The sequence below is a fragment of the Sycon ciliatum genome, chromosome 5 (assembly GCF_964019385.1).
Source record: "Sycon ciliatum chromosome 5, ocSycCili1.1, whole genome shotgun sequence".
NCBI lineage: Eukaryota > Metazoa > Porifera > Calcarea > Leucosolenida > Sycettidae > Sycon > Sycon ciliatum.
Genome location: NC_088647.1, coordinates 36,058,845 through 36,076,344, shown reverse-complemented (window position 1 = coordinate 36,076,344; position 17,500 = coordinate 36,058,845). Strand labels below are relative to the sequence as shown.

At 46.9% G+C, this 17,500-nt stretch overlaps 2 protein-coding genes across 2 annotated transcripts; both read right to left on the bottom strand.

Moving 5' to 3' along the window:
• Positions 1-6,504: 6,504 nt before the first annotated feature.
• LOC135818520 (roundabout homolog 1-like) lies at positions 6,505-14,444 on the bottom strand. The gene is made up of 4 exons (XM_065331908.1): positions 13,477-14,444; positions 9,261-9,653; positions 8,037-8,312; positions 6,505-7,601 (listed from the first exon to the last, which is right to left on the bottom strand). The coding sequence occupies exons 1-4, from the start codon at positions 13,772-13,774 to the stop codon at positions 7,264-7,266; spliced, it is 1,305 nt and encodes a 434-aa protein (XP_065187980.1). The 5' UTR covers positions 13,775-14,444; the 3' UTR covers positions 6,505-7,263.
• A 1,301-nt stretch (positions 14,445-15,745) lies between these two features.
• LOC135817045 (probable serine/threonine-protein kinase clkA) lies at positions 15,746-16,695 on the bottom strand (the record flags this gene model as incomplete). The annotated part of the gene is made up of 2 exons (XM_065330145.1): positions 15,746-16,036; positions 16,081-16,695. Coding segments are annotated over 2 exons (906 nt in total), but the record flags the coding sequence as incomplete, so codon positions are not given.
• Between the last annotated feature and the right edge of the window lie 805 nt (positions 16,696-17,500).

Genomic DNA, 17,500 nt, shown 5'->3' with positions numbered 1-17,500 from the left:
GAGAGAGGAGATAGATTTCTTAGCAGATAACTGTGGCCGGTGGCCGTACGGAGATCATTTCGAGTGCGAGTGGCGTCACGGGGGTTCCAGCCTTGGTGGGAGGACTGCTGGCAGTTGAGTCGGACCGGTGAGGAAGTGTTGTTGATGGTGTACGTTAGTGCAGCAAAATAGGTTGAGGCTCTGGAGCTCGGTCCAGGGACCAATGATGCGCAATGCACGGCGTTGGATGTTGTCTAGGCGTGGAAGATGGGAAGGAGCAGCTCCCATCCAGACGAGCGGAGCATACTCCACTTTGCGCACTTTCTCTCGCATCCTTAACTATGCTACTAGTACATACACAAATAGGAGATCCCCCAGATAGGCGTTAGCCTTTGGGTAATCCTGAAATAAAGATTATTATTATACTCCAAAAACGGGCCTTATAAACCCCTTGTACATTGTTAGTCGGCCTTCTCGGGAGAGGTAGGGCCCAACTCGCCGCAGGAGGCCCAGGCGCTGTTCTCCACGTATGGACACTGCGCGGAGGTGCTCCGCGAAAGACAAGCTTCGGATCAAAAGTCTCCCCCAAAAGCTTTCTTGTGGATGACCCTGGCACAGGGTTGCCTCCAAGGAGGAGAGAGGGCAAGGCTAGCTGCCTCTCTGCAGCGTGACTGTCATAGTCTGGGATTTCGACGGCTCAAACGCTGCACGCCATTCCTTGCCCTGCCTAACAGACGATTGACGGTGTCCTGAAGCAAGGCAGCAGCAGAAGGGAGATCGTCACGGAGAAGAGTGTACAATGTCAGCGTATTGTCAGCATAGGCTACCAGCTGCATGTTCCCAGCAAGGCATGTTGAAATATCGTTGATGCACACGAGGTACAAGGGTTGGCCCGAGAATGCTGCCTTGTGAGACTCCCGCCTTGATGGGGTATGAACGGGAGGTTGCACCACCGACAACACACTGTATGCTTCGGTTAAACAGGTACGATGTCAGCCATGCAAGCAGGATTCCTTGGATGGGGGTGGGGGTCTCTCTCTCTCTGTCTCTCTCTGCCTGTTTGTCTCTCCTTTTCTCTGATACTTACTCGAAGTAGATAACAAAAGTATGCGGTGTGAGTCACTAGCGTTAGTAGTTCAAGCGCAGCGCTGTGCCGGGACTTTGCCAAAGCAACTCAACTGATGATGTACATGTAAAATGCATAACCTCTAGAGTACTGAGTATCCGTGCAGTCATTAAATTTTACAATCATGACCTGTACCTGTATCATGTACTGACGCTGTGGTCCACCATGCACGAGCTTACCATCACTGGCATCAGTGGAAAGAGTGAACGCGGGGCAGGATTATTACCGATTAGCTCACCGGGGAAGGATTAACTCAGCTGCGTTCTTCTGAGGAAGTAATACTGGGGTCAAGGCCAATCTCAAAAGCATGCGCAGTCCATTTTAGAAGAATGCTACGAAAAGAATCAAGTGCGAACTCATTACATCTACTTGTACGTGTACATGTACGTGCAATGAACAAGTAGAGCGAAAGAGTTCGGAGTTGCAAGAACGCTTTCTTACTTCAATCATAAAGAAGTAGAATTATGACGATCATCAATTGGAATACATCAGAGTCGAGTAAACAATCATCGTAAGAATGGTTGAATAATTACGGAGACCTATAAAAATTAATTGTAACATGGAAATTGTGGGCGCAAGTTATGCGAGCGAGTCCACCAACTAAACCAGATTTTGAACAGTCATGCTGTGGAATGTCTCAGTACTCCTTGTCAGTTTTGTGCTAGATTGTGTACGTCTGACTGTTGAAAATCTGGTTTAGTTGGTGGACTCGCTCGCATAACTTGTGCCCACAATTTCCATGTTACAATGAATTTGTTTTCCTTGGCTTATGAACACGGTCAATCTAGGATCGATGCTTGGAGTGGAGGAAGATATCAGTCGGAGAAAACGTCTAGCAACATGTGCCTTACATCAGCTGTGGGTGATATGACTAAGAGGTAACCATGCCCGTGAACCCCTTCGGATTAGGTTATACAGCAGCTTTATTCTTCCAATACTTCTTCATAAGTGCGGAACATGGAGCCTGACAGAGACTCAAGAAAAGAAACTTGACTCGTTCCACCGCCAGCAGTTACAGGCAGTCATAGGGGTCAAATATCCCCGTATAGTACCCGTATAATACGCAATGAAGCACTGTACAAGCGCACTGGCTCCAAGCCACTCAGCAGAATCATCCAGTCTGCTAGGTGGAGAATGCTTGGCCACATGCTTCGACTAGACACCTCATCCCCGATCCAACAGACTATGTCGGCATACTTTCAGCCAGGAAGCTCAGGGTTCCGCGGCCGCCCGAGAGCAACCCTCCCGCGATCTATCAACAACGACCTGAAAAATTCCAGATCCATAAACTCCCTCGCATCACACGAGGATCTAGTTGCACTGAGGCAGCTCGCCCAGGATCGTCGAAAGTGGAAGGAACTAATGTGTGCTGTGTGTAGTGGCTGAAGTTACACAATTACACTAGATACTGTAACAATTTTATCAACAATTATTATAATTACCACTTATCAAATGCTGCAGATACCTATCCAGAATCGGCAATATGATGGCCCTGGCCTGGAGATCTGCAACTACAATCAGTTTCTACTTTGCAATAATAACGGATTAGTCCCCTTTGTCCATTGATGGATCAATCGGTACCAACGTATTCGTAACTCCGATCAGTAGCTTCGGCTCTGCTTTTCTTTTTTTTCTTTTTTTTAAACTCATTGGATTTCTTTGTATTCTGTGTCTCTTTATCGTTATATTTTCCTCTAGCCCTCTCGCTTATGATGAGCTTTTTTTATGGCAGCTTAGCTTAAGCGAAGGCTATATACCTGCTTTATGCAGAATGATGCCAACGCGAACAAGCAAAATAATAATAATATTAATATCATCTGAGTTCTTAATGCACACCTAAATGTACAGTTTAATATGTACATGTACATGTACACGTACATGTATACTGCAGACCGTTAGAAACAGCTAGACGTGCTATCTGCGAAGGTGGTAATGGAAATACCATCTTTCTCTTTCTCTCTCTCTCTTTCTTTCTGACTCTCTCTCTCTCTCTCTCTCTCTCTCTCTCTCTCTCTTTCTTTCTTTCTGACTCTCTCTCTCTCTCTCTCTTTCTTTCTGACTCTCTCTCTTTCTTTTGACTCTCTCTCTCTCTCTCTCTCTCTCTCTCTCTCTCTCTCTCTCTCTCTCTCTCTCTCTTTCTGACTCTCCCCCTTTTTTCTCTCTTTCTTCCTGACTCTCTCTCTCTCTCTCTCTCTCTCTCTCTCTCTCTCTCTTTCTTTCTGACTCTCTCTCTCTTTCTTTCTGACTCTCTCTCTCTCTTTCTTTCTGACTCTCTCTCTCTTTCTTTCTGACTCTCTCTCTCTCTTTCTGACTCTCTCTCTCTCTCTCTCTCTCTCTCTCTCTCTCTCTCTCTCTCTCTCTCTCTCTCTCTCTCTCTCTCTCTCACTCACCCACATGAATACACACACACACACGCCTAAGTGCTTGGACTTAGAACGCCCATCGCAAGTGCGATGATAGCGTGCGAGCTGAGCAATAGGGGGAGTGACGTTTCAAGTCACCCGATCTGCGAAATGTTCATCCACCCATGCATTGAAAACGCTTCGTTGAAAACTCTATGCACACAAACACATATATACACACTCGCTCCCTCCGTCTGTCTCCCTCTTTTTCTCCCACGCTCTCTATCTCTCTCCCTCTCTCTCTCTCTCTCTCTCTCTCTCTCTCTCTCTCTCTCTCTCTCTCTCTCTCTCTCTCTCTCTCTCTCTCTCTCTCTCTCTCTCTCTCTCTCTCTCTCTCTCTCTCTCTCTCTCTCTCTCTCTCTCTCTCTCTCTCTCTCTCTCTCTCTCTCTCTCTCTCTCTCTCTTTCTCGCTCCCTCCCTCCCACCGTCTCACGCTCTCTTTTTCTGTCTCTCACGCTCTCCCAGACTCTTTCTTACTCTTCCTCCTCTTCTCTTTTTCTCTGCCTCTCTTTCTTTCTTTGTTTCTTTCTTTCTGTCCTTCTTTTCTGTCTGAGTCATTCTTTGGTCTCTGAACATGCCTCTAATAAAGTGGTACATGTATAATCGAATGGATATCACTACTGTTCCACAGAACATTGACCCCATCACTCTGAATACCCTGCTATACACCATGATGATCACTGAGCATGGATGCACAAACAAGATCACAGAAAAGTTTGAAATAATTCTTAAAGGGGAAGTTAAGGCAAAAATTAAAATTTCACCAGTTGTAGTCTTCGGGGTGCTGAGTCGAATGGTCGTGGTCCGAGGAAGCTGAGACGCTCCCTTCCTACTTGAATCCCAATCGAACTCGCGCACTTCCACCGAAACTGGGTGACTGCGCCCTACTATATGGGGATTTGTATGCAAAATGTCACTAAAAGCGCCATTTCGTTCTTATAAAAGCACGGATGACCGCGATTGGCCCATATGTTGTAGTCTTTGGGACGCTGAGTCGACTGGTTTTGGTCCGAAAAGGCTGCGATGCGGCGTTCCTCCTTTATTCCCAATCGAACATGGTTGAACAAGCGGTCACGTGCTCCTGCGTACACCAGTCACCTGGTCACCGTGCCTGCAGGGTACAACTTACTAGCCTGTTTGACCTTTTTTGGGTGCAGTCCTGTCACTCGAGTTGAACTCGAGTTGAACCTTGGTGTGAAAGTTGTCACCTGCTGGCGTGGTGACCAGGTGATTTGGGCACCCAGGACCACGTGACCGCTTCTTCAGCCATGTTCGATTGGGAATAAAGGAGGAACGCTGCATCGCAGCCTTTTCGGACCAAAACCAGTCGACTCAGCGTCCAAAAGACTACAACATATGGGCCAATCGCGGTCATCCGTGCTTTAATAAGAACGAAATGGCGCTTTTAGTGACATTTTGCATACAAATCCCCATCTAGTAGGGCGCAGTCACCCAGTTTCGGTGGAAGTGCGCGAGTTCGATTGGGATTCAAGTAGGAAGGGAGCGTCTCAGCTTCCTCGGACCAAGACCATTCGACTCAGCACCCCGAAGACTACAACTGGTGAAATTTTAATTTTTGCCTTAACTTCCCCTTTAACTACGCGAGCAACAGCACTGTTCAAACCAGGCAACACCAATATCACGAAACATTACTTGAACAATTTCAAGGCATAGTGATAACACTACTAGTATCTTGATGGACACACAAATTCTCCTTATATGATTCCCTGACAAAACAAGGCCGGTCGAGGCAGCTCAAGCAGAGTGCTCAATGCACAAATGTGCATAGCAGTATACATATACAACGGACAGCTGCATTTCCGGCTGATGTTCGCCATTTGTCGTGAAGCTCGGAGTAACATCTAAAAAACTCCCACTTTTGTCCACAGTGACAGCAAGGGTGACGCGCTCTGCACATACCGTGCACTGAGCAGCATCGGAGCAACAGTGGCTGCCTGTGTGCCCATATGAAATCGTAAAAATCGTAAATCTATATTCCGAGTAGTAGTGGTGCATGGAAAGTTACATTGTGCTTCAAAGAAGTGGTTATTAGTAATTTGCCTTGAGTTTCTTTAGATCATACTTTTTTCAAATTTTCATTTTGATTTCATCGTCGAGGTTTCATCCGTTGTATCTTTGGTTTTCTTCCTTCCTTCCATGTCGTAGTGTTTTAATAAATCCGTTTTGAGTAAACCACACAATCATAATTGTGACCTGTAACTGCTGCTACCGCGTTTTAAAAATGGAACGCTGCAAATTTGTTCTACAAATCATTATCTAATATAAAGTACATTGCGCACTGATCAGCACTGTGGTATACTGATAGTTCCAGAAATGGTGGAATATCTGAAGCTTTCCCACTTTCGAACTCCAAAATGGCACAGTTCCCTGCACATACTACTAGTACACACGTATCATGATCTTGTACGGACATACAGGTAGCCTCAACGTGTGACACCCACAAGCAGCTAGCCCTGGACTGGAGTGGCTGTGTTCAGTGTTTCTACATGCACTACTTCCATTTGACTCTGCTCGACTCCACAGACTCTCTGCAGGACCGCCGGAAACAGTTTTAGAGCAGTGGTCCGTTCATAACATAATCTGTCATAGACCACCCTTTTCAGGTGATCTACGGATATCTCCCCTCGTTTGAGGGGATTATGGCTCATAATCCCCTCAAACGAGGGGATCTCATATCCACAGCATATCCTGTGGATCCCCTCGGACGGTGGGTCGGACCCAGTCCTTCTACCAGCATAACCAAGAGAGCTTCGGGGATTTATAATCCTCTCGGAACCGAACCGTGCAACATCCTATACATACAGTTTGTGTATGATAGTGGCTACACATACATGAAACCTCCACAGCAGTAAACATGCATTGATGGCCTACAAGGTCAGTGGTCTGGTGATGACCTGACCAACTGGACCGGTCCGGTGGGACTGCTCTAGATCAAACACTACAGATAGGACACGATGTTAGTTTTCTCGAGAAAAGACATGATCATTGTGACATTTTAGTTTTTCCCAGTGAACTTGACGTGACTGATGCACACTGTGTATGTATTGGTTAGTGGGATTGATGTCAAGAAGTGATAACACTGAAGGCTATCTGCGGCTTAGCTCAGCAGCCAGCATCTCAACTTTAATTTGGTGATAGAATAATAGCGCTCATGGTTGAATTGTGAAAGTATAGCAGATACACGATTGCGTTTCCAAGGTGATTCCGTTGTGAGGTGGGCGTCAAGAATATATGATTTGCGCACGACTACAATTGAAAAGGCATGATAAACAAAGCGGGTGTGAAGAAAAAGCACAATTGAAATGGTATAGCGGCACATACCGCCTATACTCTCATGTTATTCCCAATGATGCTCATTTCAGCTTGATGAAAAGGCTGATATGGATTTGGTAAGCGCCACTTGTATAGAGACAATAGTTGCTTTTCATTTTCTTATTAGAGACAATACGCCGAAGACAAGGATATTCGATAGGTATCTTCATCTTGCAGGACGGTCTCAATACTGCAGAAGTGATTTCTAAATGCATGATTGCAATGATAAAATGATTCAGTTTGCTCATCATCACATGACACACGCTAGCTCTCAAGTTCTCTCATTGCTCTCTCAAGTTCCGCACCGAAATGCCGTGATCAAAATAGTGTTGCAATAATGCATGCTTGAAGTCTCGAACGCCCGTTCAGGCAATTTGATAGGTCTATGACTAACCGCACGGGCGCTGATTGTGATATAGTGTTCTATCTCTGCGTGTTCAGGGCGAGCTCTCCAGATGCCGATGTCCAGCCACTGAGATTTGACGCTATGCATCTGTAGCGGCCCACATCGTTAATCGAAACCGAAGATATGACCAGCTCGCTGACAACTGTGAGTAGGCCGTTGCCGTCGTGTGGATTCTGCAGCTGACGGTGGCGCAGTCTGAGTGGCTGCGATGACAGGTTCTGGCCGAGGAACTCCCAGTTGATCTCCAGCAGGCTACTGCCGACGGCACTGCACGTCAGCGTTACGCTGCCGCCGGGCCTGGCTTTGCGGTTACGGGGCGCCTTGATGATAATGGGAGATTCCATGTGAGGCTGGCCTGCATTCGAACACACACACGCATGAGAGAGTTACCCAACAGAGCAAGCACACGCACGATTAGCTACTGCCTGAAAAACATGGCCAAATTCTAAGCACAACATTGGAGAAGCTCTGCAGATGATGGTTTATGAAAGACCTCTCGAATGGAGTCCAGGATAGGCTGCATACAGTACCATGCTAGTGGTGTAAGCTGCACCATATGAACACCGATGTTTAGCTGGACCTGCAATACCAGGTACACACGCTCTCGCATACACTTGGAGCTCTAGCTCATACCCTGGAAATGGGAGGCATAATTGCAGCCCTGGCTGTCATACTAAATCAATCACGAAGGCAACTGAGGGCAACCAAGGTGAGAGCCTACGCCAATATAAGCTATATGGATCTTACATGTGTGCACTGGTGGACTGGCAGTAACAAAGAGCAAACTCACCAACAATGGAGACCTGAACACTGATGTTCCTCTTGCCCAGCGGGTTCTCAGCCATGCACACGAAGTGACCAGCGTCAACCTGCGACGTGTGTCGTATCACCAGGGATCCGTCGGACAGATACGAGTAGCGTGGATTGCCGCCGTCGATAACGGCGCCGTCCCTCGCCCACCGGATCTGCGGCTTCGGGTAGCCGCGTATCTTGCAAGCGACGATGGATGTTTTCCCGCTGACAAGCACCCGCCTTCGGTACATCTCTCTCAGGGGACGCGGCGGAGCTGCAAGAGAACAATCACAAAAGCGAGGAGGCGGAAATAGGAGGTTGCAGTCTCTGTGAATAGGCGCATAGTAACGTTACTGTACTCAGCAATGACAAGACCTGGGCCTGCTCCAATATGTACATGTCTACAAGCATGCGTTATCCATGTAAGCACACATGTACATGTACACCGGAACCACTCCATCTTGTATTTGGCTTGAGGGCATTCCATGTCAAACACTGCCTAGATGCTGGTACCTGCCAACTGCTGCATGGGTATGGGCCAATTCTACCCATGACTCAACATTGCTGAACAGCTTTTAAATCCAATCATGCTTCACTCCACAGTAAGCTACACGCCCGCTAGCCAGAAAAATTCTGGTCAGTTTCCTGTGCTCCTCATCAGAAATTGAAGAAGCTGGTGAGATACTAGTATTTTGCCCTGCACTCTGCAGCTTAGAGGAAGTCCCATCATCTCCAGGGTTCTGCGTTCGAACTGGAAATCAGGTTCTGCTCCTTGATGTCTCCTTGAATGAGCCTCGTTTTCTCATTTGTGCCAACCTTCCGGCGGAAATACTCTCATTCACAGCACTAGGGAACAACAAAGGAACTACTAGAGCCATGCAGGCGGCGCGTTAGTCCAGGTCTGAACGCATACGCGCCGTGTTACGGAACAATGCGTGTCTTACAGAAAGCACTTGAAAACGTTATGTTTCGTTCGGCACGTTTGTAGATCACTCTCCAGTCCACCGACTCACTTTGTAGCTACCGAAACGAAAATACACACGGCTACCCTGGCGAATAAAGCATGCAATGTTAAAGAGCAGAATACCTTTGTGCTGAGTTCTTCAACAAGAGGCACCGACTTGTCAACTAAAACGGCTTTTGCCAGCAGTAGATCTACTCCAGATAATGACAGGCGGTACTTGTAGGTAAATGTCACAAAAGAACCTTTCTATTTCCTCACCTTGTAATCTCAGGAGGATGGTTCTACATTCCGAAGCATTGCTTAGTCTGCTGCTTCTTGAGGGAGTCTTTGGCGTGCAATGGTAGAGCCCCTCGTGGCCACTGGTCAGACGGCGAACCCTGAGATTTCCGTTCCGTAGCAGGTCGAACTCTCCGTAGGCGATCGGTCCGCGACGACCTCCAATCGGTCTCAGGATTTTGTTGCTGAAGCGATCCTCCAGGCGCTCACCACCGATATACCACTGCACGGCGTCCTGCCGAACACCCAGATTGCAGCGCAGTGTGATGCGCCGGCCCGCCTTGGCCGCCTGGACAGTATACGCTGCAGGCGGAGAGTGCGGTCGAGGAGCACATGCCGGCGGAAAGGCGTGAGCCTGCTGTCCCGATCTTTCACCTGAAGCAGCAGATGGAGCCCAAGCAGCAACAAAACAAAGAAAAAGAGGGAAATCCAGAATGGTTCGGGGACGAAATGCAACATACTACAATCATGTACAATCGTGCAAGCAGCATCGGTCACTCGTGGTGTAGAACTACGGTTTGGCTGAACTACTTACGTACTTCAATTAGCAGTCACCAACGCACACTTTAAACTTTCAATTAGGCTTGTTAGGAGTAGTAAAACACGAAACTTCTGAAGCTCTTTTTATCAGCACTTTTACTTGAATCATGAGTGTCCCAGTACCTAGTGCCTGCTAGCAGGTATGGATGGCTTTGAATGGCAGAGGTTTCAACCACCTTCCTGACACAAACTGCTCATATTCTGGGCTTGTACCGGTACTTGGAAAACCTGGACATTGTACAATCATGATTGTAGTACTTTGTAGAGTGTAGCCACATAATTACACTGTATACCCTAGATAGATAGTACTGCGGAGAAAAGAACATGCATAACGAGTGTGCAGGCAGATCTACACTGGAGCTCTGGGGGTTATGTACTCTTGATGTCAGGGTACTAGTAATACGATGACTATGTACAGCTATTTCACAAGACCTACAAATACACTGTACAATGAGTACACGCGATTACACCGGTCCCATGGCCGCAAGGGACAAAACTGTGTTTTCCGCTGACTGCCCTTGTGTAGGGCCTAGGGCCAGTTGGGGTCGTCGTCCAATCGCGCGGTTATCCTGGCGTCGTGGACAGTGCGCTAGTGCGTGTGTTCTGGAGACGTGTGCCAAAAATGCGGGTATGGCGGGCATGTAAAATAAAACTGACTAGGAAACCTGAACCATTCGTGTGTCTGCTGAAACTGCTTAGTAGCATCACAGGGTCGAAAGTCAGTTCTTCGCAGAGCAGACTAGAAGTGGTCGTCCAGACCATCTTGTGCGAGCGTGTACGTCATTATCGCAAGAGTAGTGTTGCTCCCCTCTCGGAACCGAGTGTGGTGTGATTCCTTCTAAATCGCGTGTATCTCATTCAAGCAAATGGTGAACAAGTGACGCTGAATTTTCTACTTCTGTGCTGTGCTGAGAGACAAAGATACAAGGTCTTTCCAGCGACCATCACTTCGGCATCAGGACTTCGAGGTAGCTTGTACTTTGTAGTACTCCACTATGCAGCACTAAGTGCACAATCATAGTCATTCCACATGTTCTGATTTCGAATGCGATGATTGATACTATGTACATGTACATGGTATGTACATAGTACAATGTATTTCACCATGTACATGTACATGTACCTGTAATGATTATGTAGATTGTCCACACACACACACCAGGGCGTTCATCATGGGGGTGAGAACAACATCTGCACCAGCATGTGGTGCAGCGATCCTCCATCATTGACCCATTGGCCTACTAAACGTGCTACAGCATTACAAGCAGGCACGTGAAGTCATGATGAAATCTAGGGATGGAATCCATCTCAGTGGCCGTGGAAGGTGCTGACCTGTACTCTCCTGTGTCCTGTTCAGGCAATTCACAATTACAAGTGGGTCTGAACTAGACGTACAAAGCCAGGACGATGCTCTCCCTGTTGTTAACTCACTGTTACTGTCACCACTTTGGACGTTCAGTAGGCTTCTATCCTACCGCCGTACCGGACCTCCCTGCAGTAGTCGCATTCCTGACAGCAGAACGACGGCTACAAACAATCTACTGGTGAACATGATCAGCCGAATCAGGGCGGATGCCACAACAGTGGATGAGACACTGACGCGGGGGACACCTGATCAGCCAAGACCACCTTCCCTTTCCAGTGGCGCCTCATTCACATCCAATGGTTTAGTGCTGTGTGGAGTGCGCCATGTCGAGGAAAACAAAAGGCCGAACGCGTTGAGGTCGCATTACATTAACAGCCCCTGTTCATGATTGCAGCTAATTGCTAACTGGTCGTATACAAGTTGCAGACCCTCGCATCCTCCGCGCCCAGGGTTAGCCGCGCAAACTGCCCTAGGTACCTACCATGTACGAGGCATACTGCAAGTGCTTTCTTCCGTGCATTCAACAAGCTGCGTCCCTGCCAGCAGCGGCAACAGCAGCGTCCAAGTTCCAGTTACACGTGAGCATTGCCTTCAACAATGGCAACAATGCTGAATTCAAGGCTCGACTGAAGTATTAGTTCATCTCTAGCCCTTGATCGCATGCGCACAAACACCTTACATGACATACAGCCAAACAGCCGTACACGTAATCATGCATCTGCGACAGGTGTGTATTCCTGCTGCCAGAGGACTTCTAGTAGTAGTTCTACAGCGAGGCTGTCGGGATTGAACTTCGCAGCGCTGCCAACACTACAAACGTAGCATGACTACGATGCATGTATTCTCGCAGCGTTGGCTTTGGTCGCTTCTCTATTACTTTCTCTATCACTGGTACGCCGCCTTTGACACCGGCGCGCGCACGGGCAATATCGGGAGAAGCGAGAACTCGTGATAGAAGATCTTTGGCACTCTTGGCTCGCCTACGGCGCTCTAGGTTTTCCACTAGACACATGTTGAACGTGTCCTGTTCACCTTACTGCCACTAAAGTTCCCACGCAAAGGTGGACAAGGTCAGCTGAACGATAGGTTCGCTAGGTTTGACATTTGCGGAGGGACGGACGAGACGTTCACCGCAATGACTCGCATCGATCGACTAAGTTAGTGGCGCAATAATTACGGAGCATCCATGATATACATGTAGTATCCCTGGTCGAATCCAAGACACATGTGTATTACGTATGTAGGCGTACTTCTAGAGTCGGGTACACCCATTTGATAGTCAACTCGTCCACCATCTCGCTGCTCAGGTTTTGCCCGTGTTTGTAGATCTGTGCAGGATGGCCAAATGGGATGCGAAGGAATCTTGTTTTCTGCGGCAGTTGCACGCGGAATTGGGTAAACAGTGCCGAAAGGAGCGAACCTTTCAAGTAGTTGTGTGTACATGCCCCTTGTTTGCGACACGTGTGGGGCTATTGCTGGAAATCACTGCGTGTGCTGATGCACACACTCATGTCATGAGGATCACCGGTTACTCACAGTAACAAGACTACGAGGCCTTCGCAGTATGTGCACCAGCCCTACGCATCGATCAGATCGTGTTGTATCCGGCCAAGCATCATGTAGAGGCGCCTCACAATTTCCCGATCCGTTTCACGCCATCACCAAGTCCGCTGCAGCGTTAGGTCGGTCACACATACCATGTGTATACACTTGCTGGCAACGCATCTGCTCGCACAATAATGTACATGTATCCAAGTGGGGGGTATAGGGCGTCATCCGATTAATTGTGCCTACATCCTATATCCACATTCTATCAAACCGAAAGTGGAAGGAGCAATGCAAGACGTATTATGTACGTTGTTGGCTCGAGGTATTGTCAAGGGGAAGCTACATCTATGCCATAACTGCAACCGTCTCTGAATCCACTGCGTCCGCTATACGCAACAATCATAATGACATACGATATGCTCAAACTTTGGTATGCAGAGAGCCACTGCTTCAGCATGACAAAAAGCTGATCAATTTCACCTACGCCACGACAATCTAATGATGCTGACATTACGAACCCCTGTGGAAGCGGAAGGTGTCCCTGTGCATGAATAGTTACGATGACGCGGGTTTCCCTTCCAGGACTCCGCCAATACACACTAACACAGTACACATGGCTGTGACGCAGCTCCGCTGGTCATTCTGGATTAGCTAGACTTCACATCATCTAGGCTGAACAGCAACAGCAGCAGCAGAAGCAGCAAGCCTTACTTGGCAATAAGCACTCCACGCAGTCACACTTACCGGCTCTGTCTGGAGCTCTGTCCATCATCCTGTCATCAGCGCTGGGTGCCGTCGTCGTGGCTGACACCGTCACACCAGATACGTCCGAAGCAGTGTCAGTCCGTGAAGCCAACAGCTGCTGCTGATTCCCTCGTCCTGCAGGCGGCTCTTCGTGGTTTGGGGGAATACGATTGGACGCTCTCGCTCCCCCATGACCAATAGGCTCTTGTCGCGGCCGCTCTACTGTGTTCGCGTATACGCCACGGCATAAGCACCAACTACCCATCAACCATACAAGGAGTAGTCTCTCTGCAGCCATATCGTCTAGATGCTGAGATGGATTAGCAAAGTAGTGCAGCCCTGTCACTCAGCTCACAATCCACCTACTGTCGCGGAGCACACTATACTGCGGACTGAGAATGTCTCTGGAGGACAGATCTCCCAAATGTTCCAGCTCACTCCGTCATACGTACAAAATTGCCAGTCAGCCAGCGACAGTGTGGTCGTGGACTGCAGAGATCCACACGCGGGTCGGATGAAAGGATAGCGCTCTCCGTGCACAATACTACACAATAGTGTAGTGCAATCTCTCGTCCAGCGCTTGCAAGTCAGTATCGCAGGAAGTTCCGGCTGCAAGCGTGCATGCGTGCCACACAGCAATCAGCGCATGAATACTAGCACCAGTACCAGCAGCAATAGCAGCAACCGTAGTGGGGACTGAATCACGACTACCGTTCTTGTACTTCTCTCTTCGTCTTAAATGCCCGGTGCTGCTGATCGGCCGGAGATCAAGCGAGAGAGAGAGAAAGGGAGAAGGCTGAAAATAGGCGAATAACTCGTGCAGAAGTCTGGCAAGTGGATTCGTTTGCGGACTGTCACCACGCGCGCACACACTGACTCCAATCGATGCAGTACTCCTTCCCTTTCCTGACCACTTCAACACCACAAAAGTACTTTGATTGAATACAGGTAATTTGTATCTGTACACCAGCTGAATTGTGTTAGGTCGAGATTGACCACGGACAACTCTCGATGGAGCTGTTCACAGATGAAACTGGACAGATTTGATCAGTCTGAAACTAATTAATAGCTTTATGTCCTCACACTTGCTTCTGACTTCCTGGCAGCTCAAAACCACCAAACCGAGTTTCTTTCCCCCCATTTATACCACGTCGTGTTCGTGGCCGCAGTGTCGAGGCTCTTATATCCCTTGCTGGCGTGATGTCTGTCGCTGCCACGTTTTCTGTATGTCCACGTACTTGTTCACGTGACCTTCGAGGAACCCTATTCTATGTCCTGGGGTGCGTCCGTAGTTGTAGGCGAATGTGTTTTTTCGTCCACACCTCGCCTTCTCTCTCTCTCTCATTCTCACTCACTAGTAGCAGCCTGCTCCGTCGCTGAACGCTCAAGCAGGTACCGCCACCAGCCAAGCGCAAGCTTGCTCGCCGCCCAAGTAGTCTTATGCACCGCGTACATGCGCGTGCGATCGTCAACACAATGGCATCATGTAGAGCGCGCTAACCTCGGGCAGTCTGACGCTCTATTGCTGACCTGGGCGTGCGGGATCTACCAAGCCATCAACATGGTCGTTGCATGATAAAAGCCTTTGCGCTGAGCGGAGCGACAGTCAATCGAGCAATACCGCTACTATTCCATGACTGTCGAAAGAATCGGCGCAACTACTAGTCGAACGAAACTGAAAGCGTGAGCGATCAGGGCTCCGAGTGGAAGCAGCTGCCGAACTGGTTCCTCCTATTTTCGAGCCGACTACCTGTTTAGTGTAATGTCTTCCTTTAGATTTTCAACAGATTCGTAGGACCCCAGTGATACCCTAAGTGGATCGCGAAATTCCACGAATGGCATGCAAAGCTGTTCGAGTCTGGGCGAATTAGGTGCGACAATGACAAACCCAACTTCACTTTCTTCAGCTGATATCTTCAGGTATGCTTGGACTTAGAGTGATAGAACCGCACCGTGCCCTCGAGCACCTGCCTGCGTGCCTCTGGCCGCACGCCACAGCATGACAAACAGTATCAGCTATTCTACTGTTTACCTTCGTCGCGCACGCCAGTGTACTCACGGATATGGCAGCAAGTTTTTTGTTGAAATACTTTTAATAATAATGTACAGTCCATGTACAATGTACATGATTGTACGTGCGTATGTGCTCATTATGATTGCACTACATACCAGCAGTCATTCAATCCTTTACGTTTCATAAAAATCAAGGGATTTTCGTGCTTCTCTTTCTCCTACATGCAGTCATTTGGGTCAAAACCGTAAAGAATTACTACCGGTACAAGTATTCACTGGTTTGAGGGAAAGACGCAAACGGGAAAAGTCTAAAGAAAAAATTGACTGTCGCCACCAGGACTCGAACCAGGGAGTCGGGGTTATTAATCACGACGTTGTTGTTGTTGTTGTTGTTGTTGTTGTTGTTGTTGTTGTTGTTGTTGTTGTTGTTGTTGTTGTTGTTGTTGTTGTTGTTGTTGTTGTTGTTGTTGTTGTTGTTGTTGTTGTTGTTGTTGTTGTTGTTGTTGTTGTTGTTGTTGTTGTTGTTGTTGTTGTTGTTGTTGTTGTTGTTGTCGCCACCAGGACTCGAACCAGGGAGTCGGGGTTATTAATCACGACGTTGTTGTTGTTGTTGTTGTTGTTGTTGTTGTTGTTGTTGTTGTTGTTGTTGTTGTTGTTGTTGTTGTTGTTGTTGTTGTTGTTGTTGTTGTTGTTGTTGTTGTTGTTGTTGTTGTTGTTGTTGTTGTTGTTGTTGTTGTTGTTGTTGTTGTTGTTGTTGTTGTTGTTGTTGTTGTTGTTGTTGTTGTTGTTGTTGTTGTTGTTGTTGTTGTTGTTGTTGTTGTTGTTGTTGTTGTTGTTGTTGTTGTTGTTGTTGTTGTTGTTGTTGTTGTTGTTGTTGTTGTTGTTGTTGTTGTTGTTGTTGTTGTTGTTGTTGTTGTTGTTGTTGTTGTTGTTGTTGTTGTTGTTGTTGTTGTTGTTGTTGTTGTTGTTGTTGTTGTTGTTGTTGTTGTTGTTGTTGTTGTTGTTGTTGTTGTTGTTGTTGTTGTTGTTGTTGTTGTTGTTGTTGTTGTTGTTGTTGTTGTTGTTGTTGTTGTTGTTGTTGTTGTTGTTGTTGTTGTTGTTGTTGTTGTTGTTGTTGTTGTTGTTGTTGTTGTTGTTGTTGTTGTTGTTGTTGTTGTTGTTGTTGTTGTTGTTGTTGTTGTTGTTGTTGTTGTTGTTGTTGTTGTTGTTGTTGTTGTTGTTGTTGTTGTTGTTGTTGTTGTTGTTGTTGTTGTTGTTGTTGTTGTTGTTGTTGTTGTTGTTGTTGTTGTTGTTGTTGTTGTTGTTGTTGTTGTTGTTGTTGTTGTTGTTGTTGTTGTTGTTGTTGTTGTTGTTGTTGTTGTTGTTGTTGTTGTTGTTGTTGTTGTTGTTGTTGTTGTTGTTGTTGTTGTTGTTGTTGTTGTTGTTGTTGTTGTTGTTGTTGTTGTTGTTGTTGTTGTTGTTGTTGTTGTTGTTGTTGTTGTTGTTGTTGTTGTTGTTGTTGTTGTTGTTGTTGTTGTTGTTGTTGTTGTTGTTGTTGTTGTTGTTGTTGTTGTTGTTGTTGTTGTTGTTGTTGTTGTTGTTGTTGTTGTTGTTGTTGTTGTTGTTGTTGTTGTTGTTGTTGTTGTTGTTGTTGTTGTTGTTGTTGTTGTTGTTGTTGTTGTTGTTGTTGTTGTTGTTGTTGTTGTTGTTGTTGTTGTTGTTGTTGTTGTTGTTGTTGTTGTTGTTGTTGTTGTTGTTGTTGTTGTTGTTGTTGTTGTTGTTGTTGTTGTTGTTGTTGTTGTTGTTGTTGTTGTTGTTGTTGTTGTTGTTGTTGTTGTTGTTGTTGTTGTTGTTGTTGTTGTTGTTGTTGTTGTTGTTGTTGTTGTTGTTGTTGTTGTTGTTGTTGTTGTTGTTGTTGTTGTTGTTGTTGTTGTTGTTGTTGTTGTTGTTGTTGTTGTTGTTGTTGTTGTTGTTGTTGTTGTTGTTGTTGTTGTTGTTGTTGTTGTTGTTGTTGTTGTTGTTGTTGTTGTTG